We start from the raw sequence: 16,122 nt of genomic DNA, 5'->3' as shown, positions 1-16,122 counted from the left end.
TTACATTATTTATATTAACTGTTTTAATTGTAATTAATAATTAATACATTCAAATGTGAAATCATTAATTATTTTAAATTCGAATACAGCCATATTCAAATTTAAAATCGTTCCGTATTTTTATATTATTAAATCTTGTAAATTATTAAATAAACGAAGTCAAAATCAAAACTAACTATTTGTAATAGTTACAAAGTATTGATATAAATATTTTTAAAATTTTTTATTAAATGTAATATATGTGAAATTCAAACCAAAAATTTTTAATGTAAATTTTAATATTTAATTTAAAAAAAATTATAAAAATACAAATGTTAATAAATGTGATAAATTATAATATGAAAAATTGTTTTACTTTTGCTCCTTCATTTTTATTAGGTCTCACGATACCTCACTTTGTCAAAAATTAAGAACTGAAATGTCTTAGCTGATGATGGTCTCAGAGCTATTGCCATTTGCTCATGGTGATAAAACATTACACATCACTTTTTATGATATGCTGAATTCTGCCTGCACAACGAAAGAACCCTTGGTTGCCTCGAAGTCAATTTAACAGCCTGATATTCCCGTGTACATGAAAATCTTGCATTTAAACACAGTTCACATCCCAACAAAGCTTAAAAACAACTGCATATACTATCTCCAGATAAGCTATATTGTTGAAATAGGAATACTTATAGGCAAAGAAAAAGCAGTTATAGCAATTATGCCACCTTTGTTTACAAAATTTTTTTAATTATTTAATCACCTAATCAATCCGTGGCAGTAAGAAGTCATGGTCAAAATTGACTCCAAATTAACTCCAAAATTAAAGCAAATTATATTAACTGCTTACCAACAGTAACATCCTAACATCCTATAGTTGTCGGTATCATGTTTTCGCAATATATTGGCCTAGGAATGCAGTCGACTTCTACTATATTAAGCTCATCAATAACTTCAAAGCATGGAAACTCATATGCTAATTTTTGGAGATACTATAAACTGTTATGTCAGAGTGGTGTCAGGTCGTAAATTCGTTTTTTAGACGAACATGTGCTGGTTAGATGGCTCTTAGATGGGTTACAGCAATAGCCAAATATATTTGCATTTTGAAATACCACATAGCAGAAAAGTTACTTAACATACCAGCAGAAATGGCTAATTTACATACACCTATACTTAACGTTTGTTTATCAGGACCGCACTTTTCATTGTAGCTATAATTCAAGATTAAACAGACTTAGACCTCTCTTTTCACATTTCTCTTCCAGTTCAACAACATATTGCTGTTATAACACATGAAGAACTGGTAATTTTGTCACTGTTGAGAGGCACTTGGTCGTTTGGAAACACGAGTGGCTACAGATGTTGACCTGTGTGCTCTTGAAATCACATCAACATTATCATTTACATCACCTTGTAATTTTTGTTATGAGTTCTTTTGAATATTATCACAGTCGAATAGCCTAAATATTTTCTTGTTACACATAAATAGCAGCGCTGCGCTTCATAACGCCACCATCGCCATAACACCAATGTACCATCTGTACTCAAGCAACTCCGGTCTTTTGAGTTGGCAAGACGGCTTTAGCTAGGCTCAGGTTTAATTCAATAAATTTACTTCTACCTTAAACCTTTTCACTCTCTCCACTCCAACTCATTGTGCAAGTTTTTTGATCCATTTATGTCCTTGCTTTTCAGGTTGGCGTTGGTTAGACCAACAACAATGGAAATGATTTTAAAGCATGTATTTTAATTTAAACACAAAAATGTGGAATTTTTAAATAATAAATTTCGAAATAATTTTATTCAATATGAACAATTATAAAACAGGTCGAATTATCAATTTAGAGTTATCTTAGAATTATAACGAAATAATAAAGCTAATTTTATTCTGCAAATTTGATTTCCATTCAGTCGAGTTACAAAAAGGACACCACACTAAACATTTATTGGAAGATGGACATATACATTCATATATCGGGGATCTACATTTTAAGACTTTATTATTTGCATTTTCAAATTATAAATTTTCTTGATTTGCCTTAATAATATTGTTGTTTTATTTTTATACAAATGATATATATGATATATATATTTATATATTATATGCACTAAAATGTATACTTTAATAAAAACATTGACATTGTAAAGGAAAGAAAGTAAGAAATGTTTGAACATTTAAAATTTACGACATTTATTTTTACAAAATACAATTTATTTGTAACTTTAATTAAATTATTTAGAAATATCCTTAAATTATATCACTAACTTGTTATAAAAGATGCATAAATAAAGCCTTAAATCGAAACGCAAATATCCCTCCAGATATCAAAGACAGACACAATAAAGTACCAGATTATTTTAGATATAGTCTTCAGTTAGTTAGAACATATTTAAAACACAACAATTAAGCTTTTAAGACTTTTAAGACATTTACAAATTATTTTCTTGATTATTTTCGTTTGACTGTAATAATTTAATTACGTGATTATTACTTCTATCTTCCAATGAGGTATAGGAATTACTTTAAAAAACGATTTGGTATCGTATGTTATCTTAGTATTAGAAATAAAAATGCATTTCAAACTAAATTTCTTATGAAGTCACTTATTTATAATTCCACTTTAGCTTTGAAGTCTTTTTGATTTTCGATTGTTTCCGGTATTGAAGCAACATTTTCCATTAAATCACTGTTGGGCATTTCCGTTTCTGTGCCAGTTTCCAATTCTACTTCTTCTCCATCTTTTACATAGAAAACATTTCAAATAAAATAAATTATAGTTAAAAGAGATTACATTTTTGTTTGGAAAAAGAAAATGATAGATAATACTATAATAAATACATATTTTTTAAAAAAATTGAATTAATTGAATTAATTGAATTAATTTCTTTCTATGCTTAAAACTTTTACAAATTATAGTTGCACACCTAAGTGTATATATATATATATAAATAAATAAATACTTTGGAACATTTTCTTATTCATAGAATAAATTAAATTAAACTATATTTTTTAAATTATTTTTAGATGTAATTATTATTTCATACTTAAATTTAAAATTGAAACAAATATAATTATAATTAGCACAGAAATTAAATAAATTAGTGTAATTTTGTACGTTAAATTTAAAGCATAAAAATTATTTTACATTTAATAAATTCAATAATTAATTTTATAAAGACTTCATTAATAATTCCTCTAATTGACTGGCATCGATTTGTGGTTTAACCGCTCCATTTGGCGATGTGTTGAGCCAATATTCTGAGGCTGCAATGTATATGGCCACAGCCGCACCCACAATGTAGGCGATATATGTTGAACTTTGAAAAATGACGCATGTGGCAACGCACAAACCAAAATAGGTAAGGAAACGTGTTATATTCACGTAGGTATCGCGTTGCTCAGACGATTCATCTATATATACATTTTTTTCAATTTGTTGAAGTTGAGCGTTTATATGAAAGTGAAGTGTAAAGGAGTAAAAAAAACAAAGAACAAGAAAGTAACTTTATAAATATTTTATAAATGAAATAATAAAATTATATACACAAACATATATAATATTTACAATAATATATCTATGTATATAAAGTTAAATTAACACAACAACAAATAGCTAACAAATATAAATTAATTTTGAATTGAAGTCTAAAATAATCAGTTAATTATTGTCATTAGTTGGCGTACTCAGGACTTCATTCCAAGTACTAGACAGGGTTATATGGCCACAGCTAAATAGGAAAAAATTAAGAAAATTGCGCAGCTTTCGAACGGACGACATTTCTAAGGTTGTGGTTTATATAAGCGATAAATGGTTATTTCACAGACATGCTCTCAAGATAGGAGTGCCGTCTTTTCAGAAGTTATAGGGATGAAGAAGAAGATCTAGCTAAAGGCGAGTCAAATTTCTTAGGTAGTTATGCTTTTAACTTCCTAAGGAAGTCTGAAGCGTCAAAATTGAATGCATCCCACGCTTTGTGACCTCTTCGATATGTTTCCATAACTAAAATCAGTTAAAATCCCGTCTTAGGTAATGGTGTTACAATTGATTGAGTGCTAGAACAACCTAACATCAAACTAAACTAAAACAAATTTTTTTTCTTCTAAAAATTGCTTAATTAACTATATATACATTTTTAAAATATATAGACATGATGGTATTATTGTTCTGAACTAACGCGCTCTGTAACCTACCAGCTAACAACATAAAGCGGCAACAACAAAATCTATGTACTGGTTACTGAGTGCGATACCCTAGATTGTGAATACCCAAATAGCTTCTGTAAAATAGAGTTGAACAATAAACAATGTACTTAAGATATAAAAGTGGGTGTTCTAACTTCTAACTTCGAGTTTACACATGAGCAAGATTTTGGCAACTTTCATACTATTTTACTCTCGCTTTTTGCTCACAAGTTTTACTTTCACGATCTTGCCATAATTTGTTAGCGTGGATAAGAACTTTTACTCGTACGACCTTTACGTGAAATCGCTCAAACCGTTTAGTGAAATAACTGTTCAGCTTTAACTTTTTTAATTGCACTCTCCTTTTAAATCTATATCTTATATAGTAGTTGTTTTCCAGTTATATTCGACACTCTTCTACACTTCCCAATAGCTCGTGAAATTGTTGGACTTGTTACAACAACATTGAACAAACTGTGGATGTTAGTAAGCTTCAATGTATTCGAATAGTGCAAGGTTCGAGTATATTCAAATTTTGGCATTTGAGTCTAAACTTTTGAGTGCTTGATCTGTTTAAACACCCGATTTCCCCTGTACTTTAAATAAACTTGTAAAACACATAATTTAAATCGATAGACTAAGTCAAGATTACATAATGATAGTTAATAGAACTGTCACAAAGACAGACACTTAAAAATAACGTACAAAAATTAACACAAGCACGGACAATAAGTAACTGATTAATTTCAGGTACTCCCGAAAAATTAATAATCTAATTTCCATTTCACTACATACCTTGACATTTTCCATCCTTAAGTTTAAAACCAGCACCACATTTTTTGCACATATCAGGGCCATCACCATCGCAGCCCTCACAAGAACGGTCACATTCTAAGCAGCTATGTGAACCTTCATTATTAACACAGAACTGATTTGGGCGACAAGCGCGTGGCGTATCTAAACACTCATTTATGTCTTGGCAACCTTTATCAGTATCCATACGCCAGCCCTCTTTACATTTGCGACAAGCTAACAGAGCATTTGTGCATTTCAATGAATACGTTTTTATAATGAAATGAAGTGCCTTTATAAATACCTTTGGGTCCGGCACCAGTACAGCCGCCGTCGCCACCACAAGCCTTATGACATTCTGAACACAATAATTTGGTATCATCTCGAAATGCTTCATAATAGTTATTTCCACACTGACTGCAGTTGTCACCAGCGTATCCAGAGTCACAAGCACACTTTCCATTACCTTTGCGTGTGCCGCCTCCTTTGCATTTACCTATACACACAGACCATAATTTCAATTGAATGCAAAGTATGGTTAGTTAAAATGTTTCGGGAACACTCTTACCATTGCCTTTACAGTCCTCACAAGGTTTACATTCAGCACCATAATGTCCTTCAGGACAGCACATTTTCAATTGTTCAATACATAACCAGACGTACAAATCGGGCGACTCAGTTTGTTTATAATAAAACCAATCTTCTATTAAATGCTCATGATCGGAAGCCATATTATGGCATTGTGATTGTCCACGTCGAACCTCATTGCACAGCTGTTCTTGCACCTCTACCAGTCTCACTTCACTTGTTTCGTATGAGCGTAATTTTTCTTCCTCCCAAGCTGCATCACCTCCGGCATGCTTCCCACGACTTGTTCTATCCAACCCCTAATTATGATAGTGTGTATCAGTGTATCAATAAAGGATAAACAAATATTGAGTTCAGAAGGTTGAACGTCATAGAACCTACCGCTTTTAGGGATTGCACTAAAACTGTACACGATTTGCATGGTGGCAAATTAGTTGATTTATCTTTTATTTCCTGTGGTGATCGTTTTAAGAAGTCTTTATCTGCATAAATAATCACACTGAGCAAAAGCACACTGGCAAAATTGCAAAAAATATTCTTCCACATAATTTGAAACGCAAAACCTTGGATCTATAAAGTTTGTACGTCAATTTAGTTCTGATTTGTTGAATGAAAAATACACACAGCGAAGCCAATTTAAATGATTCGTGCTTTCAATGACGTCTATTATCTTCTTCACTGATTTAATACTTTAATCAATTTGTCGGAAAATCACCTTTTGGTTGTTTTCGGTTGGTATACGTGTATTTTTCTGCTTCATCCACTAACAATTTTATCCCAGAATATTGTTTGGCCGCCTCACTCTTTTCGCCGCACCATTCGGTTTCTTTGGTATACTGTTTTAATATGCTTTTGGTGAACAGCTGATGCAGACTACGTAATAACGTAAGCAGCCCATACACCGACACGGCATCTGATAAGAAACTTAGTTTAACACATACATATCAAAGCAAACATTTATAGTAGGTCTGTTCCACGAGCTACTCGCAGTAAAACTCAAGTAAAACACAAGGAAGGTACACACTGAGAGCGTAACACAAATAAGGTGCCAAATTACGCTCTTTACACAGATTTTCATTAAACAGCATTGTTTAAAATCTGGTGAGAACAGTGCCGTGCAAATAAACAATACAAAAATTAAAATTCAAACCAAAACAGCTGATTCACACATCACACAAACTCTACTTGATATAAAATGTATGAATATAGTCTGTGTAGCATTTTCAAATTTCGACAGGGATGTTACGCTCTCTCAGATGACCTCATTTTTTCGAAAATTTGTTGGTGGAACGCACTTGTGTATACACAGTGTTAATCAAAGTTACCACGAGTAGCTTGTGGAACTGACCTAGTGTGTTTCCACTGCTTACTTAGTAAATGTAACCTACTAAATAAATTTTATAAATCATATAAAGAGCTTCCATACCTTTTAACTTACTTAAATACAAAGTAAGGAAAAATATACAAAAAATGTCATATGCAACCGTTAAAAATAAATTTCCCACAAGGGAAATTATAAAAATTTAATTTATGTGTTATATGTTTTATATGTATAATGTATACAAACAACAACTGAGCTGTAAACAAAGGCACTGAGGAAATAAGTGTTTAATATAATCTTTGTTTTTATTAATTGAATACGTAATTGATGTATAATGTAAATATGGTAGTATGAAATAAGCAAAAAGTACAGGGTTGTATATAAAATTCTGGGAGTTTGCATAGTTTTATACGGCGTTTAGATTGTGAGATTTAGAGTAGATTAAAGCAATAATCGAAATTGAAATACTAATCCCGTCGTTTAATTTTAGATTTGCCATGCAAAGTTATTCCTTTTTGGTCGAGACTAATTTTTTAACTCCTGAGATATGGTGATTATTTTTCTGTGTAACTCTGCAAATAATTTAATATCGTAGATTTTTTTACGAGCTTAGAGGAATTGGAAAAGAGATGTCAAAATCTATTTAAAACAAAACATTGAAAATTTGCAAATGCCGAAGTGAGTAAATTTTTAATACATTTGTTTAATAATAGTTTTGTACATAATTATAACTAAAATTTGTTGAATTAATGTTATAAAACTATTTATTAAATTTATTTTTCAACTTTTTTGTATAAAATTGTGATTAATTGTTTTATGTATAGAAATTTATTAAACACACAAAACAAAACACAATAAGAGAAATGTCAAAATTATCTCCAATGTATAATATAAATGGTGGAGATTAAAAATGCAGATTAACTTAATCTCGTTCTCTTAATCTTACAGTGTAAACGTACTATTATAGTAGTCATTACATAAAACTGATTGGTTTAGTACAAAACTTGATTGATAAGGCCACGTTCTTTTATTAAATATTCATTCACGTAATGTAAACGACAATGTTACTTTCGCTTTTTTCCAACAGAAACGGATTTATTTTTTAATGTATTTAGTCTTTCTTTGAGTGTTTGAACTTGATCTAATAGAAAACCTCCGAAAAAGTGTCTAAACAACTTTTGGGCAATTTATCAATTCCTTTTTTTGGGTAAACACTCGTCAATCGAAGTCTTATTCTATAAAACCTCAGGCTTATAAGAATATATACCATACAAAACATATATATGTATATATATAATATAAAAAACTATATTTATATGGCTTCTCTATGACTCTAAAATATATTTGACAACACACGAAATTTTTATTTCGTTTCTGCTTAAGATTGATTATAGTTCGTTTCCACTAGCTTCGTTACACCAGTTAACTTACTTGAGATTTAAGTAATTTAAGCAAGCTTAAGTAAGTTAACTGGTCTAACGAAACCAGTGGAAAAACGCTATTAAGTTTTTACGGTATTTACCGACTAATTGCACCTTAAGATTTAAGTGATAATAACTTATTTTAAGTTTCCAGACTTATTTTTAGTTATTAATTTACTAAGTAATTGACAATAACATTTTAATATATTAAAAATCATTAACGTAAGTATCATATACGTATGAAGAAAGCACTTAAATATCATAAAAACAGATGTCTTAAAATAAATTATAATATTATATTACATTTTTTTCAATCAACGGGCTTCATTACAACGGGCTGAACTGGATTTTTCATTTTTACTGCTTGACCATAACCAAATGGTTTGTTTTTTCTAGTGCTTAGATAAAAAATACCACTTTTTGGTACAGCGGGTTCACCACCCATAAAAATTTTCGAATTATATTCTTTATACTCCACTCCACACTTATGTTCCATAATACTTTGGAAGTTATTGCATCGTATGGCTCCAAATGCTCTGTTATTCTGTACAGATTCTGCAAAATAATATAATGAACCAAAATGATCACAGGTGAATTGTGGCTCCATAGCCGTTGCATTCGGGCAATGTGTTTGTCTCAAACCCCAATTAGGATAGAATGACGCGTGCGCTAAAGATGCAGATGGAAATCCCATTACCATTAAATCGGTTTGTATTGATTCTACATAAATCGCATCCGAGGGGGTTAGCCGCCAAGCAGTATTTAATTTTTTATGTATAGGTCCTGAGGTGTCTAAAGCATATATAACGCCGTATTTGTGTGGTTTGAGCAATTTTCCTGCTACACCCGCTACATGCGCTCCAAGGCTATGGCCTATTAAATACATATCACTGTATTTAACATTTGATGTGTCATGCAAGAATTTAGTGAATTTCATAATTTTTTGTGAAATTTCGTAAATTTCATTTATTACACGGACGTAGTTTATGTTAAGTGCGTATTCACTCCAGTCTACTAAAACGACATTAAAGTCCCCTTTTGCTAAGTAAGAGTCTTTTATTGCTGCATTCGAGCAAGTAGTTGCCTGACCATTCCAACCATGTATAGATATTCTGAAAGTAAATTAAAAATATTATCAATTATAATTGAAAGTTGGAGATAAGACTAAATTTTGTATTAATAATAAAAGTAGGAGTAACGGATGTAGTATTTCAGTGTACGAAATATCGGAAATGACTTAACAAAACACACAAAATATCATCAATAATCAATAATCAAAATATCATTAATGATCATAATGTCCAAATAAAATAAGACATCATCGAATAAAATACAACTGTTGATCCAATTCTCCAAATATTTATCGTTGTTTGATTTAGGTATGACCCTTAACTGCTGTAACATTTTTTATAACTGCAATTGACCTAACAGGCCTTCTTCGAGGTGTTAACTTTAGCTTCAAGAACAAGAAAAAGTTAAATGGATTTATGCCAATCTGTTAAGAAGCAATAATAAGCAATTTACTACTCATTACGTCTATGAAATGACCTTCAGAGAATGGAATGTGCTAGGTAATCTTTAGACCTACAATTTCCTGAAGATCTTTAGTGTGCTCACAAACGTGGTATAAATTCAATAATTTCGCAATGGAACAGCGTAGAGACTAGCCACCCTAAGTATTTCAGGAGTGATAAGTAGTGTGCTTAAAGAAGATTTTTTTTTAATATTTCCTATCTCAACGCTATGAGTTTGCATTGTGCCTACGCCACTAAGAGTAATCGCAGATAATTGCGTAGATGGCCCTAAAAAATCAATATCTTTATAGTTATGTAGGCACCAATGAATACGATTTAACTTGAACCATCAAATTGAGTATTGTAATAATTTCAGAAGAGAGTCCATTATAAACATAAATGAATATATATCCCGATGTGCGAACCTTATTAAAGAGTAGATGCATCCTTTTATCATTGCGGTGCGAATGATTTGTAGACTATTCGCTAAAACTAGTATTCTATAGTCTAGATTAGCTTAGAAAATAATGAAATATTACATTCGGGTTTCAGCAAATAGGGTATTGTGCTTCAATAGTGGCATATTCCGCCGGAGTTTATCGGAGAAGGTGGATTCTATCAATTACTTTCTTTGTCTACCATAAGGACTACAAATTAATTGACTTCATTGACTCCTAGTCCATGACCTTCTTACCTTCTTATCTTCCTAACTTCATCTGAAGGAACTATAATGGAAAAAATGTTTGCAGTTGCATACTTTACTTTGATAACTTGTGGGCATTTCCATCGGCAATATATGTCTTCAAGTGGAAGTGTTGATAATGGTATTAACAAACTTCCACTCTATTAACCTATATCACTTGAGCACAGTGTTTCGTCTATTTTAAAAATAGAGTGCATTTTCTTCTTTTCTATAGTAAGACTTTACTATATTTGTTATTTATATTTCTTCTTCGGATACCACACATTTCGGAGGTGTTGCCGTGGTCTCAGAACGAAAAAATCTGACAAACAAGACTAAACAAGAAGAAAAAATGTCTGTCATAAAAACCTCGTCTGTCAATCTCACCTTGAAAAGAAAATAAATGATATCACAGCACTCATAAGATTATTTTATGTACTTTGAGTAAATGTGTCACCAACTCTTTTATGGAAAACTTGTTTTAAATAACAAAATAACGGTTTTCGACAGTGATAACTGAGCACTTAAAGTTCAAGCGAACAACATTTACGGTTATAATAAAAACGAAAACATGAAACAAACCGAACCATTCTTAACTTCAACTTACGATTCCACTTACCTGATAGGCCAACTTGCATTGAAGTGCGATTTCATTAAGATTCCATGATCAACTGAGCTCAGTCGTTGCTTTACGTATGGATTGAGTCGTGTGTACAAGTCGAAGTGTACGGTCTTCTTACGCGTTCCAAAATCCGGTTGCAGCAACTCGCGAGCCTTCTTTGCAATGAGGCCAGCTAAGAAGTCAACTGTTAATGGATCGCAATGCCCCTGTTGATTGCGATAAGTGCGCACGCATTGGTAGGAAGCTGATGTGTGCATAGGATCAAATAACAATAAAAGGATCAAAATTTTGCAAGAAGTATTACTACAACAATCTATTTTTAATAACTAAAAGAATTCTTAATATGCGCATATCGAACTCAATACTATTCAATTTGGCTCACTGGATTGTTTACGTATTTTATGGATTGGTTTCATTATCATAGCGATTCTGCCGTTTTATTTTTTTAGTTAATTATCACCAACTTAGGATTCAATTTTTATCTTTTTTGTTATTTTTTTAGCGGCTATGGAATATCAATTTCTATATTTAGACGAAACAGCAATAAATTGAAGAGTTCCAAAAAATTAAAATTGAGCAGATATTAAATAATTCTAATATATTTTTTTATTCAATTTACTACATCTACATATAAGATATATGGTATATGAAATATATGTCTGTGGTGTATTATAATGAATATATTAAATACCAACACTTAGGAATGAGTTGAGAAGACCTCAGCCATCAGACTTGAAAGTCATCTGGCTGGGATCTCTTTCCAGTAAACAGGAGGAAAAGATAAAAGAAACTTAGTATTCGTACATGTACATATATATATAGGTATGACAGAGAGTTTTCTACCATTGGCGATGCTGTGCATTTCAGTTCTTTGTTGGCAGCTATCATACAGCATTACAGTAACGGAGGTTATTGTCTAATCAATCGAAAAACGTGACGGAACGAAAGAACATTGATTTAAGACTCTAAATGAGCTCATAGATACATATCTGAAATTACTTTCATTCAATTACATTTATTGATTTCTAAAATTTTTTTATTTCCTAAAAATATTTCCTTTTTAGATGTAGATTTGTTTTAAGATTTGTGATATTGTGATACATGACTATACCGGGAATATGCTAATTTCATGGATTTGCAATTGAAGGTTTGATGATATTTTGTCTTTCAAAGTTAGGAATCTGAGCACATATCGAACAAACTCAATTCAGAGAAGTACTTCAACCATAAAAACTTCAACATCTCAATAATTAATTACTTCAAGGGCTTATGTTTTACATTAGCTGTTAATCCAAATATTGGTTTTTGGATATGTTTTCGGAAAAAACTTCATTGACTTCATAAATTTCATAAATTTTGTATATATTCTGTTTATGTATTGTATATTAATTAGATTTATTTTACATAAAGAATATTTTTGTTTCGGTTAGTAGACCCGTTTTCAACGATGATTTTCGTTTTCGTTTTTTCGGCCACAGAATCATTTCCTCCTTAGTGATATTTCGGTATAAATGAGAACAATTTTTAAACGGACAGTATTTTATTTATTTTTAAAATATTATTTTTACATAACAGTTTTCATAAAATTAGATAAATCAGAAGAATTATTGTATTTACTCTAGAGACCCTCTTTTGTTAGATATATGTATCTTAATCATTGGTATACGCTTTGGTACTCACCCCATATATTTGCAAATATAAAAACGAATACCACAATTTTCATGTTTCAAAATAAAAACTTGAACTTTTTAAAATAAGAACTCTGGTATATAACTTTGATTACTATAGATATATTTTGACTTAATCAACAGATGTCCTGTCTTTAACTGATCGCCCGACTGCTGCAGCTTCAGCTCGAAGCATCTTTACATTGTTCTGAACAATGAAATACCAGCTGAGTTTGATCATAAAATTCTTTAAAAAAATTTTTATCAACGAGTTTTTTACTAAGGAGATTATGTGCTTTTTAATATTTATTAAAAAATTATTGGTTTTTTAATGGGACATCAAGTTCCTTGCTGGTTTTTTAGCTGAAATTGTATCTTCAGCATGAATGCACACCGCCCGCAGTAGTGAACCGTCAAGTACAATCCATTAGAGAAAATACATATTCTGTTAAGAATCATGTACATATGTCGTACCGGTACGGTCGGTAATTACAACTTGTATTTAATTTATAGTTGAAAATTACTATTGATAATACTATGAAAGTATACATATGCATTATTTAGAAATAGAAAGTAGTATTATGAGACACAATGAGGATTCACAACAATGGTTCCACTTTAAGACAACCTCTTAAGCCCACTCTGGCTACGTGGCTGATAAGTACATAGCCAAGACATAATTTCCATCTATCACTTCACTTCTTATATATATGAATTTTGATTTTGACGTATCGGTGTTTTTTTAAATTTTAGGAAAAAAACTTTCTGCAGGTTTAAAGACAATCAAATTCATTCTAATGTTGAAAATATGTTAGATGAATGTGCTATTTCATAAACAATGGTCGTACAAGGCTTGAAAACGATTAACATAAAATGTCCAATAAATGCATGAAAATCACAAATCGTCGTAATAATACAGGATATCGTTTTGAAATATTATCAATTCACTAAAAGAGATTTCATAATTCATATAAGAAACATCAAAGAGCAAATAGAACAACGAAAATACAACTGAAGAAAACCTTACGAAGAGGTCTATCATGCTGCCTTAGAATGGAACCCTCAAGGCAATCGAAGACCCGGCAGGTCTCGTACCACTTGGAGAAGATCCGGCATTAAACTAACAAATCATTTAACGAATTAAGATATTTAACATTAAACAGAAATACCCTGCGATTAGTATATGTTTCTGATGGAATACGGGTTTATAATAATATAATAATATAAGGGCGAAGTATTTGATGGTTAAAAGAAAGTTTGTTGAATGGTAACCTAATTTGAACCTTTAAGATCAATTGGACGCAAAACTTTAAAAAATTATATTCAGTTTTCAGAAGAAATAAATGTTCTTCCAATTTATGTTCTTCCATAGTCAAAATTAGCTAATTAAAGAATAAATTATTGCAGCAATTAGCTTATATATTTGATTTAGTTTTCTCTGACTTTTGACTCTTTTCACTCCTTAAATAATTCTTTTATGGAAAACCATCAAACGAACAGGTAATGGCTACTGTAGGGAGACCTTTTGTAACCCTTTTTCAAAATAGCTACAGATGTGGAGTTTGTGATGGATCCATAATGGATGGACGCATTTGTTTTATTATTTTTACTGAAAATCTATCCCTTTAATCTTTTGTGGGTAAAATACTGATGTGTGTGGATGCGTAAATCTGGAACAGTATATACTCGTAAAGTAAAAGTCAAGTACTCTTAGCATGTAGTTAAGTTTTTGAATGTAATACTCCAATGCCGATTGTAGCGAAAGCAATAGTGTGTAATGTCCAGCACATTGATTTTTATATATAATTTAAAGTATGTTCAGTAACTTGTTTTCTTATTGATAGTTTTCTGAAGGATCTATACATTGATGCAAAATCTATTGGTGTCTGAATTGAATTTTTCCACGCAGCTGCACAGACTGAAGGTTACCCACATTGTGTGTCATGGGGACAAAATCTGAAGTCAAGGACGATTACACAGGGCTCAACTTGAAATAATATAAGAATTATTTTTTCAATGTGCTGACGAGTGTAAGCAGAGTCAACATAAAAAATAATATTTAGCTATAATATTCTCAACATATTAACATGATGGATGGTGCTAAAACGTTTTTATTTTTATTTTACACATAAATAGATACGACATGATTGAATATAGAATATGATATATATATTATATATGGTTATATATAGTTTTGGTTTGATTGCAGAATCTATGTCATTTTATAATTTTCACACCATTAGTTGCACAAGATCGCTGTATCACGTGCAGTGGCGGAGCTAGACCAACTCTGCACGTCGGCGACATCAGAATTGCGAGGCTCCTTTTATAACCCAGTTGTAAAAGTAAATAAGTTACATTCACTAATACGACAAAGCATGATTGAAAGTTTTATTGCTAATCAATTTAAAATAAACACAAATTAAAATAAATGAATTTTCCTACTTTTAGTATCACCCTATTATTTTTTAAATTATATCATAATGAAGATAGTCTCTCTTGGACCATCATATTTTTCTAGTACGTCTTAAACAATTTTAACTTTGCTTCTTTTTTTTCATCGAAGCTATACTCACTGGAACTGTGAACATGAATCTGATTACTATATAAACATTAGGGAATACTTCGAATATAGTTAATGCCATTATCAAACCAAATTGCTCAAAATATTTATTAAGTGCTTAGATTCCACAGTCGGTAACTTTTTGCGAGGCCCCTGCGGGCGCGAGGCCGTCGGCGGTCGCCGACATCGCTGATGCCTAGCGACGCCACTGATTACGTGTTTGTGATGTACAGAAAGAGATGTCGGATAATATTTCGACTATATATTATTAATCAGCCTCAGAAGACAAAATCGAACTTGGAAACTTATTGATTATTAGAGCTAATAGTATGAAACTTTGCACAAGAAGATTCCCTGAATTTTCATCAATACAATCAATTCACTGTCCAGACAATACACTTGATGCATGGGTTATTAAAAAGCAAATATATGGGTTATTAAAAAGCAAATATATGTTTATGCATAATATAATATAGGTATGTCAATATATGGAACCAGTTAGTGTGACCACTAATGAAGCCTGATATATAACTTATAATGACAGTATCAGTATTATCAATTTCATATAAGAGAGTGAGAATGGATGATGAAATATGACTTCTTATTTAGTAGCGAAATATTGGTGAAAGGCTTGAAAATGCAATAGAGGTCCACACTTATCCTTAGTTGATATTTTAAAATAGTTAATTCTTTCTTACACAGACAACACCGATAACGTTAGGCGTAACGCGAAAATGGTTTTGACAACGAATAAGAACAAATAACTATAACTATAACTGTA

At 31.1% G+C, this 16,122-nt stretch overlaps 2 protein-coding genes across 4 annotated transcripts; both read right to left on the bottom strand.

Moving 5' to 3' along the window:
* Window positions 1-2,572: 2,572 nt before the first annotated feature.
* Window positions 2,573-6,387, bottom strand: LOC119687464 (cysteine-rich with EGF-like domain protein 2). 3 transcript variants are annotated; one of them, XM_038101788.1, is made up of 6 exons: window positions 6,176-6,387; window positions 5,933-6,121; window positions 5,532-5,850; window positions 5,268-5,459; window positions 4,967-5,200; window positions 3,106-3,400 (listed from the first exon to the last, which is right to left on the bottom strand). In XM_038101788.1, the coding sequence occupies exons 2-6, from the start codon at window positions 6,095-6,097 to the stop codon at window positions 3,159-3,161; spliced, it is 1,152 nt and encodes a 383-aa protein (XP_037957716.1). In that variant the 5' UTR covers window positions 6,098-6,121; window positions 6,176-6,387; the 3' UTR covers window positions 3,106-3,158. The 3 variants fall into 3 exon arrangements, with proteins under 3 accessions (XP_037957717.1, XP_037957716.1, XP_037957715.1); XM_038101789.1 differs by lacking the exon at window positions 3,106-3,400 and adding an exon at window positions 2,573-2,727 and having other exon boundaries at window positions 5,933-6,387; XM_038101787.1 differs by having other exon boundaries at window positions 5,933-6,387.
* Window positions 6,388-8,603: 2,216 nt separating this feature from the next.
* LOC119688210 (phospholipase A1-like) lies at window positions 8,604-11,368 on the bottom strand. The gene is made up of 2 exons (XM_038102893.1): window positions 11,109-11,368; window positions 8,604-9,405 (listed from the first exon to the last, which is right to left on the bottom strand). The coding sequence occupies exons 1-2, from the start codon at window positions 11,366-11,368 to the stop codon at window positions 8,604-8,606; spliced, it is 1,062 nt and encodes a 353-aa protein (XP_037958821.1).
* Window positions 11,369-16,122: the final 4,754 nt, after the last annotated feature.

Source organism: Teleopsis dalmanni, chromosome X, assembly GCF_002237135.1.
Source record: "Teleopsis dalmanni isolate 2A chromosome X, ASM223713v2, whole genome shotgun sequence".
Lineage (NCBI taxonomy): Eukaryota > Metazoa > Arthropoda > Insecta > Diptera > Diopsidae > Teleopsis > Teleopsis dalmanni.
This window is presented reverse-complemented; position numbering and strand designations above follow the sequence as displayed.

What these genes read in the sequence shown, in the direction of transcription:
- LOC119688210 (XM_038102893.1), bottom strand. Translation starts at nt 11,368, where the DNA reads ATGCACACATCAGCTTCCTACCAATGCGTGCGCACTTATCGCAATCAA. An exon ending in AATGCAAGTTGGCCTATCAG is followed by an intron (nt 9,406 to 11,108) that starts GTAAGTGGAATC and finishes ATTTACTTTCAG; the next exon opens with AATATCTATACATGGTTGGA.
- LOC119687464 (XM_038101787.1), bottom strand. Translation starts at nt 6,097, where the DNA reads ATGTGGAAGAATATTTTTTGCAATTTTGCCAGTGTGCTTTTGCTCAGT. An exon ending in TAGTGCAATCCCTAAAAGCG is followed by an intron (nt 5,851 to 5,932) that starts GTAGGTTCTATG and finishes TATCATAATTAG; the next exon opens with GGGTTGGATAGAACAAGTCG. An exon ending in TACTGGTGCCGGACCCAAAG is followed by an intron (nt 5,201 to 5,267) that starts GTATTTATAAAG and finishes ATGCTCTGTTAG; the next exon opens with CTTGTCGCAAATGTAAAGAG.